Below are 19,696 nucleotides of genomic sequence, written 5' to 3'. Positions count from 1 at the left end.
TTCTAAACTAGTTCTAAAGTACTTCTTTAAATGAAGGCAGCTGGAAGGAGATCATGGTGTATTTTTCAGTCAGATATTAGATACGTGTAACAGCAAGAGTGTCCTCAAAGGTATTTCTACTCATAATAATAATAATAATCATAATAAACGAAGCAGAGCTCTTCCATTTGAAAGGTAAGTTCCTGCTTTATTAAACTACGGGACCGACGCGAGGAGACAACAAGCTAACAGAAGAGAGACTGACCGTCTGCCGCCGTCTGAAGGTGAAGTTCTTCCACAGCAACAGGCCCAGCTGGGTGGAGACGGACATGTCTCGCTCTCACGTCGCCCTGGAATGAGTGGGACTCGCTGGCTCTGCATGAACACACACACACACACACACACAGGATGAGCCAGCACACAGCTCAAAGGTACCAGGGTCAGAGGTCACGCAGATACCAGGCTCCTCCCCCTCACTCACACACACACACTTATATACATACGTTGTAGGAGTCTTGTTTAGGTTAGATGTTTTGATATATTAGGATAGCTTTTTTTGTTTGGTTTACTTCTTTGTTGTTGTTGTCTAGGTATACTTAGTCTTTTGATTTGTTTATTTGTTTATTAATTGGGTAACGCAGTGGGTGCCTGGGGTTGGCTGTAGGAGCAGGCAGGTACAGGACCAGCATGCACCTGGGTAGGCCTTGTTGTTGTTTTTTACCAGGGCAGGAGAGGCAGCGTTAGGAGTTCTTTTGTGCGTTTGGTTGTTTTGTTTAGTTAAATAAATTATCAGAAAACCTGAATCCTGAATGGACAAAGCTTTCTTTTGGCTGCGTGAACCACAAACCCATTGGTTTATGTTCGTCTTTGGTTTATGTTCGTCTTTGGTTTATGTTCGTCTTTGATTTATGTTCGTCTTTGGTTTATGTTCGTCTTTGGTTTATGTTCGTCTTTGGTTTATGTTCGTCTTTGGTTTATTTGGACAAATGGCCACAACATACAGTAAAAACCTTGCCTTTGGGCTCAAGAGACGGATCCCGCAGCATTGGACCTGTTGGGTCGTTTGAGTCCGGTTTACAGTTTGACTGAAACAAACCAGACTCAAACAGGGTTGGATTTCAGAGGGACGGAGGATAGAAAAGGAACGGTTGAGGAAAGAGGAGGAACGTTTGAGGAAAGAGGAGGAACGTTTGAGGAAAGACGAGGAACATTGAGGAAAGAGGAGGAACGTTTGAGGAAAGAGGAGAGACGTTTGAGGAAAGAGGAGGAACAGTTGAGGAACGTTTGAGGAAACAGGAGGAACGTTTGAGGAAAGAGGAGAGACGTTTGAGGAAAGAGGAGGAACGGTTGAGGAACGTTTGAGGAAAGAGGAGGAACGTTGAGGAAAGAGGAGGAACTGTTGAGGAACGTTTGAGGAAAGAGGAGGAACTGTTGAGGAACATTGAGGAAAGAGGAGAAACGGTTGAGGAAAGAGGAGGAACGGTTGAGGAACGTTTGAGGAAAGAGGAGGAACGTTGAGAAAAGAGGAGGAACTGTTGAGGAACGTTTGAGGAAAGAGGAGGAACTGTTGAGGAACGTTGAGGAAAGAGGAGAAATGGTTGAGGAAAGAGGAGGAACGTTGAGGAAAGAGGAGGAACGGTTGAGGAACGTTTGAGGAAAGAGGAGGAACATTGAGGAAAGAGGAACGTTTGAGGAAAGAGGAGGAACGGTTGAGGAAAGAGGAGGAACATTGAGGAAAGAGGAGGAACGTTTGAGGAAAGAGGAATGTTTGAAGAGTGTTGAGGAAAGAGGAGGAACGTTGAGGAAAGAGGAGGAATGTTGAGGAAAGAGGAGGAATGTTTGAGGAAGAACGTTGAGGAAAGAGGAACGTTTGAGGAGGAACGTTTGAGGAAGAATGTTGAGGAAAGAGGAGGAACGTTTGAGGAAAGAGGAGAGACGTTTGAGGAAAGAGGAGGAACGGTTGAGGAACGTTTGAGGAAACAGGAGGAACGTTTGAGGAAAGAGGAGAGACGTTTGAGGAAAGAGGAGGAACGTTTGAGGAACGTTTGAGGAAAGAGGAGGAACGTTGAGGAAAGAGGAGGAACTGTTGAGGAACGTTTGAGGAAAGAGGAGGAACTGTTGAGGAAAGGAGGAACGGAGGAACGGTTGAGGAAAGAGGAGGAACGGTTGAGGAACGTTTGAGGAAAGAGGAGGAACGTTGAGAAAAGAGGAGGAACTGTTGAGGAACGTTTGAGGAAAGAGGAGGAACTGTTGAGGAACGTTGAGGAAAGAGGAGAAACGGTTGAGGAAAGAGGAAGAACGTTGAGGAAAGAGGAGGAACGGTTGAGGAACGTTTGAGGAAAGAGGAGGAACGTTGAGGAAAGAGAAGGAACGTTTGAGGAAAGAGGAAGAACGTTTGAGGAACGTTGAGGAAAGAGGAGGAATGTTGAGGAAAGAGGAGGAACGTTAAGGAAAGAGGAGGAATGTTGAGGAAAGAGGAAAGAGGAGGAACGTTAAGGAAAGAGTAGGAACGTTTGAGGAACGGTTGAGACGTTTGAGGAAAGAGGAGGAACGTTTGAGGAACGTTGATGAAAGAGGAGGAACATTGAGGAAAGAAGAGGAACGTTTGAGGAAAGAGGAGGAACGTTAAGGAAAGAGTAGGAACGTTTGAGGAACGTTGATGAAAGAGGAGGAACGTTGAGGAAAGAGGAGGAACGTTGAGGAACGTTGATGAAAGAGGAGGAACGTTGAGGAAAGAGGAGGAACGTTTGAGGAAAGAAGAGGAACGTTGAGGAAAGAAGAGGAACGTTTCAGGAAAGAGGAGGAACGTTGAGGAAAGAGGAGGAACGTTTGAGGAACGTTGAGGAAAGAGGAGGAACGTTAAGGAAAGAGGAGGAATGTTGAGGAAAGAGGAGGAACGTTAAGGAAAGAGTAGGAACGTTTGAGGAACGGTTGAGACGTTTGAGGAAAGAGGAGGAACGTTGACGAAAGAGGAGGAACATTGAGGAAAGAAGAGGAACGTTTGAGGAACGTTTGAGGAAAGAGGAGGAACGTTAAGGAAAGAGTAGGAACGTTTGAGGAACGTTTGAGACGTTTGAGGAAAGAGGAGGAACGTTTGAGGAACGTTGATGAAAGAGGAGGAACGTTGAGGAAAGAGGAGGAACGTTGAGGAAAGAGGAGGAACGTTTGAGGAACGAGGAGGAACGTTTGAGACACATTTGAGGAAAGAGGAACGGTTGAGGAGAGAGGAGGAACGTTTGAGGAACGTTGATGAAAGAGGAGGACCGTTGAGGAAAGAGGAGGAACGTTTGAGGAAAGAGAAGGAACGTTTGAGGAACGTTGATGAAAGAGGAGGAACGTTGAGGAAAGAGGAGGAACGTTTGAGGAACGTTGAGGAAAGAGGAGGAACGTTAAGGAAAGAGTAGGAACGTTTGAGGAACGGTTGAGACGTTTGAGGAAAGAGGAGGAACGTTTGAGGAACGTTGATGAAAGAGGAGGAACATTGAGGAAAGAAGAGGAACGTTTGAGGAAAGAGGAGGAACGTTAAGGAAAGAGTAGGAACGTTTGAGGAACGTTGATGAAAGAGGAGGAACGTTAAGGAAAGAGTAGGAACGTTTGAGGAACAGTTGAGACGTTTGAGGAAAGAGGAGGAACGTTTGAGGAACGTTGATGAAAGAGGAGGAACATTGAGGAAAGAAGAGGAACGTTTGAGGAAAGAGGAGGAACGTTAAGGAAAGAGTAGGAACGTTTGAGGAACGTTGATGAAAGAGGAGGAACGTTAAGGAAAGAGTAGGAACGTTTGAGGAACGGTTGAGACGTTTGAGGAAAGAGGAGGAACGTTTGAGGAACGTTGATGAAAGAGGAGGAACATTGAGGAAAGAAGAGGAACGTTTGAGGAAAGAGGAGGAACGTTTGAGGAACGTTGATGAAAGAGGAGGAACGTTGAGGAAAGAGGAGGAACGTTGAGGAACGTTGATGAAAGAGGAGGAACGTTGAGGAAAGAGGAGGAACGTTTGAGGAACGTTTGAGGAAAGAAGAGGAACGTTGAGGAAAGAGGAGGAACGTTTCAGGAAAGAGGAGGAACGTTGAGGAAAGAGGAGGAACGTTTGAGGAAAGAGGAGGAACATTTGAGGAACGTTGAGGAAAGAGGAGGAATGTTGAGGAAAGAGGAAAGAGGAGGAACGTTAAGGAAAGAGTAGGAACGTTTAAGGAACGGTTGAGACGTTTGAGGAAAGAGGAGGAACGTTTGAGGAACGTTGAGGAAAGAGGAGGAACGTTGAGGAAAGAGGAGGAACGTTGAGGAAAGAGGAGGAACGTTAAGGAAAGAGTAGGAACGTTTGAGGAACGGTTGAGACATTTGAGGAAAGAGGAGGAACGTTGATGAAAGAGGAGGAACGTTGAGGAAAGAGGAGGAACGTTTGAGGAACGAGGAGGAACGTTTGAGGAACATTTGAGGAATGAGGAACGGCTGAGAAAGGAGGAGCAACGTTTGAGGAAAGAGGAATGGTTGAGAAAGGAGGAGCAACGTTTGAGGAAAGAGGAGGAACATTTGAGGAACGTTGAGGAAAGTTGAGGAAAGAGGAAAGAGGAGGAACGTTAAGGAAAGAGTAGGAACGTTTGAGGAACGGTTGAGACGTTTGAGGAAAGAGGAGGAACGTTTGAGGAACGTTGATGAAAGAGGAGGAACGTTGAGGAAAGAGGAGGAACGTTGAGGAAAGAGGAGGAACGTTTGAGGAACGAGGAGGAACGTTTGAGACACATTTGAGGAAAGAGGAACGGTTGAGGAGAGAGGAGGAACGTTTGAGGAACGTTGATGAAAGAGGAGGACCGTTGAGGAAAGAGGAGGAACGTTTGAGGAAAGATAAGGAACGTTTGAGGAACTTTGATGAAAGAGGAGGAACGTTGAGGAAAGAGGAGGAACGTTTGAGGAACGTTGAGGAAAGAGGAGGAACGTTAAGGAAAGAGGAGGAACGTTTGAGGAACGTTGATGAAAGAGGAGAAACGTTGAGGAAAGAGGAGGAACGGTTGAGGAACGTTTCAGGAAAGAGGAGGAACGTTGAGGAAAGAGGAGGAACGTTTGAGGAAAGAGGAGGAACGTTGAGGAAAGAGGAGGAATGTTGAGGAAGGAGGAAAGAGGAGGAACGTTAAGGAAAGAGTAGGAACGTTTGAGGAACGGTTGAGACGTTTGAGGAAAGAGGAGGAACGTTGACGAAAGAGGAGGAACATTGAGGAAAGAAGAGGAACGTTTGAGGAACGTTTGAGGAAAGAGGAGGAACGTTAAGGAAAGAGTAGGAACGTTTGAGGAACGTTTGAGACGTTTGAGGAAAGAGGAGGAACGTTTGAGGAACGTTGAGGAAAGAGGAGGAACGTTGAGGAAAGAGGAGGAACGTTAAGGAAAGAGGAGGAACGTTTGAGGAAAGAGGAGGAATGTTGAGGAAAGAGGAAAGAGGAGGAACGTTAAGGAAAGAGTAGGAACGTTTGAGGAACGGTTGAGACGTTTGAGGAAAGAGGAGGAACGTTGACGAAAGAGGAGGAACATTGAGGAAAGAAGAGGAACGTTTGAGGAACGTTTGAGGAAAGAGGAGGAACGTTAAGGAAAGAGTAGGAACGTTTGAGGAACGTTTGAGACGTTTGAGGAAAGAGGAGGAACGTTTGAGGAACGTTGAGGAAAGAGGAGGAACGTTGAGGAAAGAGGAGGAACGTTAAGGAAAGAGTAGGAACGTTTGAGGAACGTTGATGAAAGAGGAGGAACGTTAAGGAAAGAGTAGGAACGTTTGAGGAACGGTTGAGACGTTTGAGGAAAGAGGAGGAACGTTTGAGGAACGTTGATGAAAGAGGAGGAACATTGAGGAAAGAAGAGGAACGTTTGAGGAAAGAGGAGGAACGTTTGAGGAACGTTGATGAAAGAGGAGGAACGTTGAGGAAAGAGGAGGAACGTTGAGGAACGTTGATGAAAGAGGAGGAACGTTGAGGAAAGAGGAGGAACGTTTGAGGAACGTTTGAGGAAAGAAGAGGAACGTTGAGGAAAGAGGAGGAACGTTTCAGGAAAGAGGAGGAACGTTGAGGAAAGAGGAGGAACGTTTGAGGAAAGAGGAGGAACATTTGAGGAACGTTGAGGAAAGAGGAGGAATGTTGAGGAAAGAGGAAAGAGGAGGAACGTTAAGGAAAGAGTAGGAACGTTTAAGGAACGGTTGAGACGTTTGAGGAAAGAGGAGGAACGTTTGAGGAACGTTGAGGAAAGAGGAGGAACGTTGAGGAAAGAGGAGGAACGTTGAGGAAAGAGGAGGAACGTTAAGGAAAGAGTAGGAACGTTTGAGGAACGGTTGAGACATTTGAGGAAAGAGGAGGAACGTTGATGAAAGAGGAGGAACGTTGAGGAAAGAGGAGGAACGTTTGAGGAACGAGGAGGAACGTTTGAGGAACATTTGAGGAATGAGGAACGGCTGAGAAAGGAGGAGCAACGTTTGAGGAAAGAGGAATGGTTGAGAAAGGAGGAGCAACGTTTGAGGAAAGAGGAGGAACATTTGAGGAACGTTGAGGAAAGTTGAGGAAAGAGGAAAGAGGAGGAACGTTAAGGAAAGAGTAGGAACGTTTGAGGAACGGTTGAGACGTTTGAGGAAAGAGGAGGAACGTTTGAGGAACGTTGATGAAAGAGGAGGAACGTTGAGGAAAGAGGAGGAACGTTGAGGAAAGAGGAGGAACGTTTGAGGAACGAGGAGGAACGTTTGAGACACATTTGAGGAAAGAGGAACGGTTGAGGAGAGAGGAGGAACGTTTGAGGAACGTTGATGAAAGAGGAGGACCGTTGAGGAAAGAGGAGGAACGTTTGAGGAAAGAGAAGGAACGTTTGAGGAACTTTGATGAAAGAGGAGGAACGTTGAGGAAAGAGGAGGAACGTTTGAGGAACGTTGAGGAAAGAGGAGGAACGTTAAGGAAAGAGGAGGAACGTTTGAGGAACGTTGATGAAAGAGGAGAAACGTTGAGGAAAGAGGAGGAACGGTTGAGGAACGTTTCAGGAAAGAGGAGGAACGTTGAGGAAAGAGGAGGAACGTTTGAGGAAAGAGGAGGAACGTTGAGGAAAGAGGAGGAATGTTGAGGAAAGAGGAAAGAGGAGGAACGTTAAGGAAAGAGTAGGAACGTTTGAGGAACGGTTGAGACGTTTGAGGAAAGAGGAGGAACGTTGACGAAAGAGGAGGAACATTGAGGAAAGAAGAGGAACGTTTGAGGAACGTTTGAGGAAAGAGGAGGAACGTTAAGGAAAGAGTAGGAACGTTTGAGGAACGTTTGAGACGTTTGAGGAAAGAGGAGGAACGTTTGAGGAACGTTGAGGAAAGAGGAGGAACGTTGAGGAAAGAGGAGGAACGTTAAGGAAAGAGGAGGAACGTTTGAGGAAAGAGGAGGAATGTTGAGGAAAGAGGAAAGAGGAGGAACGTTAAGGAAAGAGTAGGAACGTTTGAGGAACGGTTGAGACGTTTGAGGAAAGAGGAGGAACGTTGACGAAAGAGGAGGAACATTGAGGAAAGAAGAGGAACGTTTGAGGAACGTTTGAGGAAAGAGGAGGAACGTTAAGGAAAGAGTAGGAACGTTTGAGGAACGTTTGAGACGTTTGAGGAAAGAGGAGGAACGTTTGAGGAACGTTGAGGAAAGAGGAGGAACGTTGAGGAAAGAGGAGGAACGTTAAGGAAAGAGTAGGAACGTTTAATGGAACGGTTGAGACGTTTGAGGAAAGAGGAGGAACGTTTGAGGAACGTTGATGAAAGAGGAGGAACGTTGAGGAAAGAGGAACGTTTGAGGAACGAGGAGGAACGTTTGAGGAACGTTGAGGAAAGAGGAGGAACGTTAAGGAAAGAGGAGGAACGTTAAGGAAAGAGGAACGGTTGAGGAGACTACAAGTCCTAGAATGAAACTCGTAGCCACAGTTCTTGCTGTTCGAGTTGATAAAATACTTCGGAAGGAGTTGCAACTGAAGCTTGAGAAGTCGGTCTTCTGGACTGACAGCACAACCGTTCTTAAGTATTCTCTAGTGAAACCAGGAGAGTCCACACTTTTGTGGCAAACAGAACCGCTGTTATCAGAGAAGCGGCCGTTGTGGATCAGTGGAGATATGTGGGTTCTCAGGAAAATCCAGCAGATGGAGCATCGAGACGATTAAGAGCTGAGGATTTCCTGAAAAGCAGGAGAGCTAAAAGGAGGCAAAAGGAGGCGTGGCCTAAACTGGAGGTGGATCTTGGGTTAGCCTAAAAAGATCTGTGGCTTGGTTTCTGGAGGTCTAGGGAATGCTCTTCTGTTATTGGGACAGAAGAGAACGGAGTTCTGTGCTTCTGCAGGACTCGGAAGGGACAATCTGGAGATTCAGGAACAAGAAGTGGAAACAAACTTTAAACCGGACTCAAACCGGTCCGGTTCTAGTGAGCCGGACTGTCTGTAAACCTGACTCAAATCGGTCCGCTTCCACTAAAACAAACTGTAAACTGGACTCCAACCGGTCCGGTTCTAGTGAGCCGGACTGTAAACCGGACTCAAACCGGTCCGCTTCCACTGAAACAAACTGTAAACCGGACTCAAACCGGTCCGGTTCTAGTGAGCCGGCCTGTAAACCGGATTCAAACCGGCCCGCTTCCACTGAAACAAACTGTAAACCGGATTAAAACCGGTCCGGTTCTAGTGAGCCGGACTGTAAACCGGACTCAAACCAGTTTGGTTCTAGTGAGCCGGACTGTCTGTAAACCGGACTCAAACCGGTCCGGTTCTAGTGAGCCGGACTGTAAACCGGACTCAAACCAGTTTGGTTCTAGTGAGCCGGACTGTCTGTAAACCGGACTCAAACCGGTCCGCTTCCACTGAAACAAACTGTAAACCGGACTCAAACCGGTCCGGTTCTAGTGAGCCGGACTGTAAACCGGACTCAAACCAGTTTGGTTCTAGTGAGCCGGACTGTCTGTAAACCGGACTCAAATCGGTCCGCTTCCACTAAAACAAACTGTAAACTGGACTCAAACCGGTCCGGTTCTAGTGAGCCGGACTGTAAACCGGACTCAAACCGGTCCGCTTCCACTGAAACAAACTGTAAACCGGACTCAAACCGGTCCGCTTCCACTGAAACAAACTGTAAACCGGACTCAAACCGGTCCGGTTCTAGTGAGCCGGCCTGTAAACCGGATTCAAACTGGCCCGCTTCCACTGAAACAAACTGTAAACCGGACTCAAACCGGTCCGGTTCTAGTGAGCCGGACTGTCTGTAAACCGGACTCAAATCGGTCCGCTTCCACTAAAACAAACTGTAAACTGGACTCAAACCGGTCCGGTTCTAGTGAGCCGGACTGTAAACCGGACTCAAACCGGTCCGCTTCCACTGAAACAAACTGTAAACCGGACTCAAACCGGTCCGCTTCCACTGAAACAAACTGTAAACCGGACTCAAACCGGTCCGGTTCTAGTGAGCCGGCCTGTAAACCGGATTCAAACTGGCCCGCTTCCACTGAAACAAACTGTAAACCGGACTCAAACCGGTCCGGTTCTAGTGAGGCGGACTGTCTGTAAACCGGACTCAAATCGGTCCACTTCCACTAAAACAAACTGTAAACCGGACTCAAACCGGTCCGGTTCTAGTGAGCCGGACTGTAAACCGGACTCAAATCGGTCCACTTCCACTGAAACAAACTGTAAACCGGACTCAAACCGGTCCAGTTCTAGTGAGCCGGACTGTCTGTAAACCGGACTCAAACCGGTCCGGTTCTAGTGAGCCGGACTGTAAACCGGACTCAAATCGGTCCACTTCCACTAAAACAAACTGTAAACCGGACTCAAACCGGTCCGGTTCTAGTGAGCCGGACTGTAAACCGGACTCAAATCGGTCCACTTCCACTAAAACAAACTGTAAACCGGACTCAAACCGGTCCGGTTCTAGTGAGCCGGACTGTAAACCGGACTCAAATCGGTCCACTTCCACTAAAACAAACTGTAAACCGGACTCAAACCGGTCCGGTTCTAGTGAGCCGGACTGTCTGTAAACCGGACTCAAACCGGTCCGGTTCTAGTGAGCCGGACTGTCTGTAAACCGGATTCAAACCGGTCCGGTTCTAGTGAGCCGGACTGTAAACCGGACTCAAATCGGTCCACTTCCACTAAAACAAACTGTAAACCGGACTCAAACCGGTCCGGTTCTAGTGAGGCGGACTGTCTGTAAACCGGACTCAAATCGGTCCACTTCCACTGAAACAAACTGTAAACCGGACTCAAACCGGTCCAGTTCTAGTGAGCCGGACTGTCTGTAAACCGGACTCAAACCGGTCCGGTTCTAGTGAGCAGGACTGTCTGTAAACCGGACTCAAACCGGTCCGGTTCTAGTGAGCCGGACTGTAAACCGGACTCAAATCGGTCCACTTCCACTAAAACAAACTGTAAACCGGACTCAAACCGGTCCGGTTCTAGAGAGCCGGACTGTAAACCGAAACAAACTGGTCCGCTTCACTGAAACAAACTGTAAAGAGGACTCAAACCGGTCTGTAAACCGGACTCAAACCGGTCCGGTTCTTGAGAGCCGGACTGTAAGCCGGACTCTGAAGTTAAAATAAAGTTCATCAAAGCCCCCCAAGTCGCATCAAGAGGATTCAACTGTAAATACCGTGTCGGTGTTGCGTTCAGGGTCCTCCTCCGTCTCCACTCAGCAGCATCTGCTCCTCACGGAGCTGCAGCCGAAGAAGACATCTCACGGGAGTCACGAGCCGCATCCAGCACGCCACTTCCGCCCCGTTACTTCAAAATAAAACCACATCGCTTCCGCCCCGTTACTTGAAAATAAAACCACATCGCTTCCGCCCCGTTACTTCAAAATAAAAACACATCACTTCCGCCCCGTTACTTCAAAATAAAACAAACCCTGCGCACATTTAGATGAGTGAGTAGTTGTGTGACAGCATTGTGGTGATCATAGGTCACTTCTGCAAACATTTAAAGCAACTTAATAACTTGGTTTGATTCCTTATTCCTGTCATCGGATTATTATTATCATTGTACTTGGAATTTCAGAGTACTACTGTGTTCAACAGTTTATATATTCATTTACATGGTCTGTTTTATAATAAAACACATCGAAACCTAACAGGAGAATGGGGTGAACAGATTTGACCTTTGACCCTCACATCAGAACAGGAACAACTCCCCCAAAACCCTTTAAGGGGAGAACAAGTGCAGAAAGCTCCGGGAGAGCAACAGAGGAGAACACAGGATGTATGAAGGTTCTGTGTGTCCATGTGAAGGTTCTGTCTGTATGAAGGTTATGTGTGTCTAGGAAGGTTCTGTGTGTCCATGTGAAGGTCCTGTCTGTATGAAGGTTATATGTGTCTAGGAAGGTTCTGTGTGTCCATGTGAAGGTTCTGTGTGTCCATGTGAAAGTTCTGTCTGTATGAAGGTTATGTGTGTCTAGGAAGGTTCTGTGTGTCCATGTGAAGGTTCTGTGTGTCCATGTGAAGGTTCTGTCTGTATGAAGGTTATGTGTTTCTAGGAAGGTTCTGTGTGTCCATGTGAAGGTTCTGTGTGTCCATGTGAATGTTCTGTCTGTATGAAGGTTATGTGTGTCTAGGAAGGTTCTGTGTGTCCATGTGAAGGTTCTGTGTGTCCATGTGAAGGTTCTGTGTGTCCATGTGAAGGTGCTGTGTGTCCATATGAAGGTTCTGTGTCTGTATGAAGGTTATGTGTGTCTGTTTGAAGGTTCTGTGTGTCCGTGTAAAAGTTCTTTGTGTCTGTGTGAAGATTATGTGTGTCTGTCTGAAGGTTCTGTGTGTCCATGTTAAGGTTCTGTGTGTCTGTGTGAAGATTCTGTGTGTCTATTTGAAGGTTCTGTGTGTCCGTTTGAAGGTTCTGTGTGTCTGTTTGAAGGTTCTGTGTGTCTGTTTGAAGGTTCTGTGTGTCCATGTTAAGGTTCTGTGTGTCTGTGTGAAGATTCTCTGTGTCCATGTTAAGGTTCTGTGTGTCTGTGTGAAGATTCTGTGTGTCTATTTAAAGGTTCTGTGTGTCTGTTTGAAGGTTCTGTGTGTCCATGTTAAGGTTCTGTGTGTCTGTGTGAAGATTCTCTGTGTCTATTTGAAGGTTCTGTGTGTCCGTTTGAAGGTTCTGTGTGTCTGTTTGAAGGTTCTGTGTGTCTGTTTGAAGGTTCTGTGTGTCCATGTTAAGGTTCTGTGTGTCTGTGTGAAGATTCTCTGTGTCCATGTTAAGGTTCTGTGTGTCTGTCTGAAGATTCTGTGTGTCTATTTGAAGGTTCTGTGTGTCCGTTTGAAGGTTCTGTGTGTCTGTTTGAAGGTTCTGTGTGTCTGTTTGAAGGTTCTGTGTGTCCATGTTAAGGTTCTGTGTGTCTGTGTGAAGATTCTCTGTGTCCATGTTAAGGTTCTGTGTGTCTGTGTGAAGATTCTGTGTGTCTATTTGAAGGTTCTGTGTGTCCGTTTGAAGGTTCTGTGTGTCTGTTTGAAGGTTCTGTGTGTCTGTTTGAAGGTTCTGTGTGTCCATGTTAAGGTTCTGTGTGTCTGTGTGAAGATTCTCTGTGTCCATGTTAAGGTTCTGTGTGTCTGTGTGAAGATTCTCTGTGTCCATGTTAAGGTTCTGTGTGTCTGTATGAAGGTTATGTGTGTCTGCTTGAAGGTTCTTTGTTTCTGTATGAAGGTTCTCTGTGTCTTTGTAAAGGTTCTGCATGTCTGTGTGAAGGTTCTATGTCTGTATGAAGGTTCTGTGTGTCTGTGTGAAGGTTTTGGTTATCTGTGTGAAGGTTCTGTGTGTTTTCTTTCTGTTCTGTCTGTTTTCAGAATAAAAGTCTTCTGTCCCTCTCAGTGTGACACATCGGACTTCAGATCAGTTGCTTTCTGAAATCATGTGAGTTGTTCTGCACAGACGGTTCTCTGTACAGAACATACAGAACATCAGTAGACTCTCTGTTGTTGTGATGGACTGACCACTAGTGGACAAACACAGAACTTCAGTAACAGATGAAAAAAGAAGTTATGTGACATTATGATTATTATATATTGTTCCAGGTCTTTTGGCGTCTTTTGACATATATATATATATTTACATATATATATATATATGTAAATATATATATATATATGTAAATATATATATATATAGATGTATACTTACATATATGTATATATATGTATATATGTAAATATATATATATATATATATATATATATATATATATATGTGTGTGTGTGTGTGTGTGTGTGTGTGTGGTGGAGGATGTGGACATGGTGGATGTGCAGTTCCTGATACAAGGAGAACATTCCTGATACAAGGAGAACATTCCTGATACAGGAGAACATTCCTGATACAAGAAGAACATTCCTGAGACAGGAGAACATTCCTGATACAAGAAGAACATTCCTGAGACAGGAGAACATTCCTGATACAGGAGAACATTCCTGAGACAGGAGAACATTCCTGATACAAGAAGAACATTCCTGAGACAGGAGAACATTCCTGATACAAGGAGAACATTCCTGATACAAGGAGAACATTCCTGATACAAGAAGAACATTCCTGATACAAGAAGAACATTCCTGATACAAGAAGAACATTCCTGAGACAGGAGAACATTCCTGACCAATGCTATTTGACTTAATAATAAATCACCTCTTGCCAGATCCTCACTTTATATACTTTTCACTCACTTATATACACTGTATACATGTTTTTCATTTTATTCATTATTTAATTATTTAAATTTCTTAAATGTTATATTTCCTGCTCTACTACTTTAGAAATTTCCCCCTGGGGATGAATAAACAAAGTATCTATCTATCCATCTATCTAAGTATATATATATATACACATATATATATGTATATTTACATATGTATATGTATACATATGTAAATATGTAAACATACATATGTATATATACACACACATATATGTATTGTCACAACCGTCACTAGACGGTAGTGCTTTTATTTTTGTTGTCTTGTCACTTCCTGTTTTACTTTGAAATCATCCTCCTGTGTCATGTCTGCTGTCTTTACTTCCTCATATGTGATTACCTCTCCCTGCCCTGATGTGTTTCACCTGTGTCTCGTTAACTCCCCTCCCAGTGTGTATATATACTCTGTGCTTCACTGGTCTCGTTGCCAGTTCGTTTTTCTTCACCTGTGAGTCAACTTACCAGCGTTTTTCCTGCCTGATATCCTGTTCTGATTCCGACGTCCCTTCGTTTCCGAGTAAGCCCGATCCCTGCCTGTACCTCTGCCGAGTTTGACTGCCTTCCTGTGAATGACCCTGGACTGTTTACGTTGACGATTCTACTCTCCCCTGAGTGAGACAGCTGCTCTCACCACAGCGGGTCAGAGCCTTGCCGACCGGCCTCAGTCCCTCCCCAGTTACATCGGGAGAACCTTCGGCGGTCCTTCTCCAGAGACTCTATCCTGTTGCAATATTACCTTTATCAATAAAGGAATCCTTGTGAACTTTACTCTCTGCCTCAGGTCGTGCTTTTGGGTTCTTTCATTAGTGCTCCGGCGTGACAGGACGAACTGGCCTCGTCATGAACCCAGCCGACCTCGACCGCATGAAGGAGGAGATCTCCGGCCAGGCTCAGCGTTTGGGCAGCCACGAACACATGTTGAAATCTCTCATCGACAGCGAGGCCCAGATTTCGACACAGCTCGCTGAGCTAAGTCGCGGCGCTTCTCCGCCAGCTCCCCCGCCTGTTGCTGCTTCCCCGGCGCTGCCGGGTGGATCCACCTCCGAGCCTCACATCCCCTCACCCACCAAGTACAGCGGTAACCCAGACACTTGCCGAAATTTCATTACCCAGGTACGTCTGGTGTTTCTGGCCCAGCCTTCCCGGTTCCGTGATGAGTCAGCCAAGATAGCTTACATAGCTAACCTGTTGGATGGTCCTCCTTTAAGTTACTTCAATGCCCTATATGAGCAGCAAGCTCCGCCGGTCCTCTCTTTTGAACTGTTTGCCACAGAATTAAGGAGGATTTATGACCATCCCGTCCGGGGACAACAGGCGGGTCAACGATTGCTTAAGCTCTGGCAGGGGAAGAAGTCAGTAAGGGAATTTGCCAGCGAGTTCCGCTCCCTAGCTGTGGACTCCGGCTGGAATGACCTGGCTCTACTTACCGCCTTCCAGAGCGGACTCAATCGGTCCATCGGCAGGGAGATCGCCCTACGGGAGGAGCAGCAGTCGCTGGATGGAGCCATTGCCTCTGCCATCAGGATCTCCGACCAGATGGCGCAGTGGAATCCTGAAGACTCAGCTGTTCGCTTTTCTGCACCACCTGTAGAGTTCCCCAGAGCTGTTACTCACCATGTCGATGCCCGAGCCGCGGAGGGAGAGGAACCCATGCAGATTGGTCGCACCAAACTCACCCCGGAAGAACGCCGGCGGCGCATGACAGAGGGTCTCTGCCTCTACTGTGGTCAGCAGGGACATATCATCTCCTCCTGCCCAGTAAAAGCCAGGGCTCACCAGTGAAGGAGAGGGCACTGGTGAGCCGCACCCTGACCCTGTCCAATCCCGCTCGCCTACAACCCCTGGTTCTTCTTCGCTCTTCCTCTGCCTCGCTCCAGCAACCGGTTCTGGTGGACTCCGGTTCCGATGCGGATCTCATGGACTATGCTCTCGCCAAGAGACTCGGCCTTCGGGCCTTCCGTCTTCAACGTCCCCTGGAGGCTCGTGCCTTGGATGGCCGCCTCATTTGCAGGGTCACTCACCGGTCCCAACCGGTCACCCTCCTGTTCCCGGACAAGGTCAATGCCGTCAGAAGTTGGCCTACCCCTAACTCCCGCAAGGAGGTGCAGCGGTTTTTAGGGTTCGCCAATTTCTACCGCAAGTTCATCCGTAACTTCAGTGCTGTCGCTTCACCCCTGCATAACCTCACCTCTCCTAAGTTCCCCTTCAGGTGGTGTGATAAGGCTGAAGGGGCCTTCCAACGCCTTAAAGTGTCCTTCACCACCGCTCCCATTCTCTCTGTTCCTGATCCTACGCTCCAGTTCATAGTTGAGGTGGACGCCTCGGATGTCGGTGTTGGGGCCGTTCTGTCCCAACGGTCCTCTACCGACGATAAGCTGCACCCCTGCGCTTTCCTATCGAGGAAACTTTCTGCGGCGGAACAAAATTACGACATCGGGAACCGGGAGTTGTTGGCCATCAAGGTGGCTCTGGAGGAATGGCGTCACTGGCTGGAGGGGGCGGTGCTACCTTTTCTAGTCTGGACCGACCACAAGAATCTGGAGTATCTTCGGACCGCAAAGAGGCTGAATTCCCGGCAGGCAAGGTGGGCCCTGTTCTTTACCCGTTTTGACTTTGCTCTCTCCTATAGACCAGGGTCGAAGAATGGCAAGCCTGATGCTCTGTCCCGAGTTCCGTCCTCAGAGGGTCCTGCTGCCGTGCCTGAACCTATCCTGCCTGCAGCCTGCGTGGTTGGGGCTTTCAAGTGGAGGGTGGAGGAACAGGTCATCCAGGCTCTTCAGACCTGTCAACCGCCGGACGGCGTCCCTCCCAATCGGTTGTTTGTTCCACCTCACCTCCGCTCCCAAGTCATCCAGTGGGCCCACGCTTCACGATTGGCATGTCACCCCGGGGTCCGACGGACCTTATTTATGTCCCGACAACGTTTCTGGTGGCCCGCCATGGAGAAGGACATCACCGAGTTCATTGCGGCCTGTCCAGTTTGTGCCTCCTGCAAAGTGTCCCACAAGCCTCCTGTGGGTCAGCTTCACCCTCTGCCTGTCCCCCTGAGACCCTGGTCACACATCTCCCTGGACTTCGTCACTGGACTGCCTCCCTCTGCAGGTAACACCACCATCTTAACGGTGGTAGACAGGTTCTCCAAAATGGTTCACTTCATTGCTTTGCCTAAGCTTCCGTCTGCTAAGGAGACTGCTGAGGCACTCCTGTCTAATGTTTTCCGCATTCATGGTTTCCCTGTTGATGTGGTTTCTGATCGAGGTCCCCAGTTCACTGCTCTATTCTGGAAGGCCTTCTGCTCCCTCATCGGTGCCTCCGTCTCCCTGTCCTCCGGCTTCCATCCGCAGTCCAATGGACAGACTGAACGCCTCAACCAGGAGATGGAGACCACACTACGCTGTCTGGTCACCCAGAACCCCGCCGCCTGGAGTCAGCAGCTAGTGTGGGTGGAGTATGCACACAATTCTTTACCCTGCTCATCTTCTGGGTTATCCCCGTTTCATGTGGTGTTCGGGTACCAGCCCCCCGCCTTCCCGTCCTTGGAAAAGGAGGTTGCTGTCCCCTCTGCTCTAGCCCTTATTCAGCGGTGCAAACGCACCTGGAGCCGGGCCAGGCGCTCCCTTCTCATCAGTTCGGAGCGTTACAAGAAGGCCGCTGATCGCCACCGCACTCCTGCTCCAGAGTACCAGAACGGCCAACGTGTCTGGCTGTCCACCCGCAACCTTTCCCTACATATGGAGTGCAGAAAACTGGCACCCAGGTTCGTTGGTCCTTTTCCCATCACTAAAATCATTAATCCTGTCACTGTGCGTCTGAAACTCCCCAGGATCATGAGAGTGCACCCAGCTTTCCACGTCAGCCAGATCAAACCCGCTAAGGAGAGCTTGTTGGTGCCCACTGCCCAGCCCCCGCCTCCCCCCCGACTTGTGGATGGGGGTCCTGTTTATACCGTCCGCAAACTCCTGTCCTCTCGCCGACGTGGCCGCGGGTTTCAATACCTGGTGGACTGGGAAGGTTATGGACCTGAGGAACGTTCCTGGGTGCCCGCCTCGCGCATCCTTGACCCTTCCCTCATCCACGAATTCAACCAGTCCCATCCTGATGGCCCTGGGCCGTCAGGTGCCGGCCGTAAGGGGAGGGGTACTGTCACAACTGTCACTAGACGGTAGTGCTTTTATTTTTGTTGTCATGTCACTTCCTGTTTTACTTTGAAATCATCCTCCTGTGTCATGTCTGCTGTCTTTACTTCCTCATATGTGATTACCTCTCCCTGCCCTGATGTGTTTCACCTGTATCTCGTTAACTCCCCTCCCAGTGTGTGTATATATACTCTGTGCTTCACTGGTCTCGTTGCCAGTTCGTTTTTCTTCACCTGTGAGTCAACTTACCAGCGTTTTTCCTGCCTGATATCCTGTTCTGATTCCGACGTCCCTTCGTTTCCGAGTAAGCCCGATCCCTGCCTGTACCTCTGCCGAGTTTGACTGCCTTCCTGTGAATGACCCTGGACTGTTTACGTTGACGATTCTACTCTCCCCTGAGTGAGACAGCTGCTCTCACCACAGCGGGTCAGAGCCTTGCCGACCGGCCTCAGTCCCTCCCCAGTTACATCGGGAGAACCTTCGGCGGTCCTTCTCCAGAGACTCTATCCTGTTGCAATATTACCTTTATCAATAAAGGAATCCTTGTGAACTTTACTCTCTGCCTCGGGTCGTGCATTTGGGTTCTTTCATTAGTGCTCCGGCGTGACATGTATGGTTACATATATACATATATATTTACATATTTATACATATATTTACATATATAAATGTATACATTTACATATACAAATACATTTATATATGTAAAATATATACATATGTATATTTATGTATATATATATGTATACGTAAAAAAGAGGTTGTGACATTATGATTATTATATATTGTTCCAGGTCTTTTGGCGCATATATATATATATATATATATATATATATATATATATATATATATATATATATAGTGATGTCATGAGAGGAAGTGTCATCAATGGGAGATACATGGCCTCCCAGTGGTTGCAGCAGAGACTACAACCCATCATGGCAGCTGGCTAATGAACTACAATTCCCAGTCAGCAGGGCAGGCGGAGCCAAGGCTGCTGCCCAGCTGAACGAGAGGCCGATGACCCTGTGAGGAGCTGGCATGAGGGAGGACAAAGGAGGAGACGAAAGAGGGTTTTATGTTACGTTAAAGACAACCGGAAGATAACTGTATATATATATGTACATTTACATATATATCTATATATATATACACTGAAGGCGTCCAGCTTAGCGGCCTCGGCCATATATGTAAATATACATATATATGTATCAGAAACTTTTAATAGCCAAGTAGGTTTACACCTACAAGGAACTTAGCGTGGTGGATGGTGCAACATAGAACATCAGACATAACAAGCAACAACAAGCAACAACAGTAGACAACAAATAAACAATCAACAAAGTGCAGACGAGACATAGAATAAAATGTACAGTGTAAGATAAAGTGCAATTATAAAGTGTATGTAGTGTTTAAGTTAAAGTGACGTGTGTTATTTAAGTAAATATATATGTCATATTTCATATAATATACATATACATATAATATATGTATATACATATGTATAGTTACATATATATATGCCTAATAGTTAGGGTAATGAAGAATTATCTTATCTTAAAAGAAACATGTGGACCTGAGAATTTTAAACAGAAAAATAATATGATTTTAATCAGTTTCATAAAGTTAATGTGACAAAAATAGAAATGTATGTTTTTCTTTACAGAAAATCTAAACACACACACACACACAGACACATTACTCGCACGCACGCACACACACACACACACACACACACACACACACACACACACACACACACACAGCCTGGTACAACAGTAAACAATAAGACAAAAGCTCTCTGTCCTCTCTGCAGGCTGGTCAGACACACATCACTGCTCCACAGGACTCTACAGAACTCTGTGGGACTCTGCAGGACTCTGTAGGACTCTCCTGGACTCTTCAGGACTCT

The 19,696-nt window shown here is 46.9% G+C and overlaps 2 protein-coding genes across 2 annotated transcripts in view; one reads left to right on the top strand and one right to left on the bottom strand.

Moving 5' to 3' along the window:
- The window catches only part of LOC117737592 (phospholipid-transporting ATPase ABCA1-like), a 65,492-nt gene extending 54,772 nt beyond the window's left edge, over positions 1-10,720 (bottom strand). The window contains exons 1-2 of the mRNA XM_034543646.1: positions 10,583-10,720; positions 245-354 (exon numbers count right to left, since the gene is read on the bottom strand). Of these exons, the coding sequence (XP_034399537.1) occupies positions 245-310 (66 nt within the window). The 5' untranslated portion in view covers positions 311-354; positions 10,583-10,720. The remainder of the gene's footprint in view (positions 1-244; positions 355-10,582) is intronic.
- Positions 10,721-14,488: 3,768 nt separating this feature from the next.
- LOC117737249 lies at positions 14,489-17,814 on the top strand. Its single transcript, XM_034543018.1, has 4 exons — positions 14,489-15,406; positions 15,526-16,750; positions 16,907-17,087; positions 17,472-17,814. Exons 1-4 carry the CDS (start codon positions 14,489-14,491, stop codon positions 17,812-17,814), a joined length of 2,667 nt encoding a protein of 888 aa, XP_034398909.1.
- The last annotated feature ends 1,882 nt before the right edge of the window (positions 17,815-19,696 follow it).

This window comes from Cyclopterus lumpus, chromosome 10 (assembly GCF_009769545.1).
Source record: "Cyclopterus lumpus isolate fCycLum1 chromosome 10, fCycLum1.pri, whole genome shotgun sequence".
Lineage (NCBI taxonomy): Eukaryota > Metazoa > Chordata > Actinopteri > Perciformes > Cyclopteridae > Cyclopterus > Cyclopterus lumpus.
This window is presented reverse-complemented; position numbering and strand designations above follow the sequence as displayed.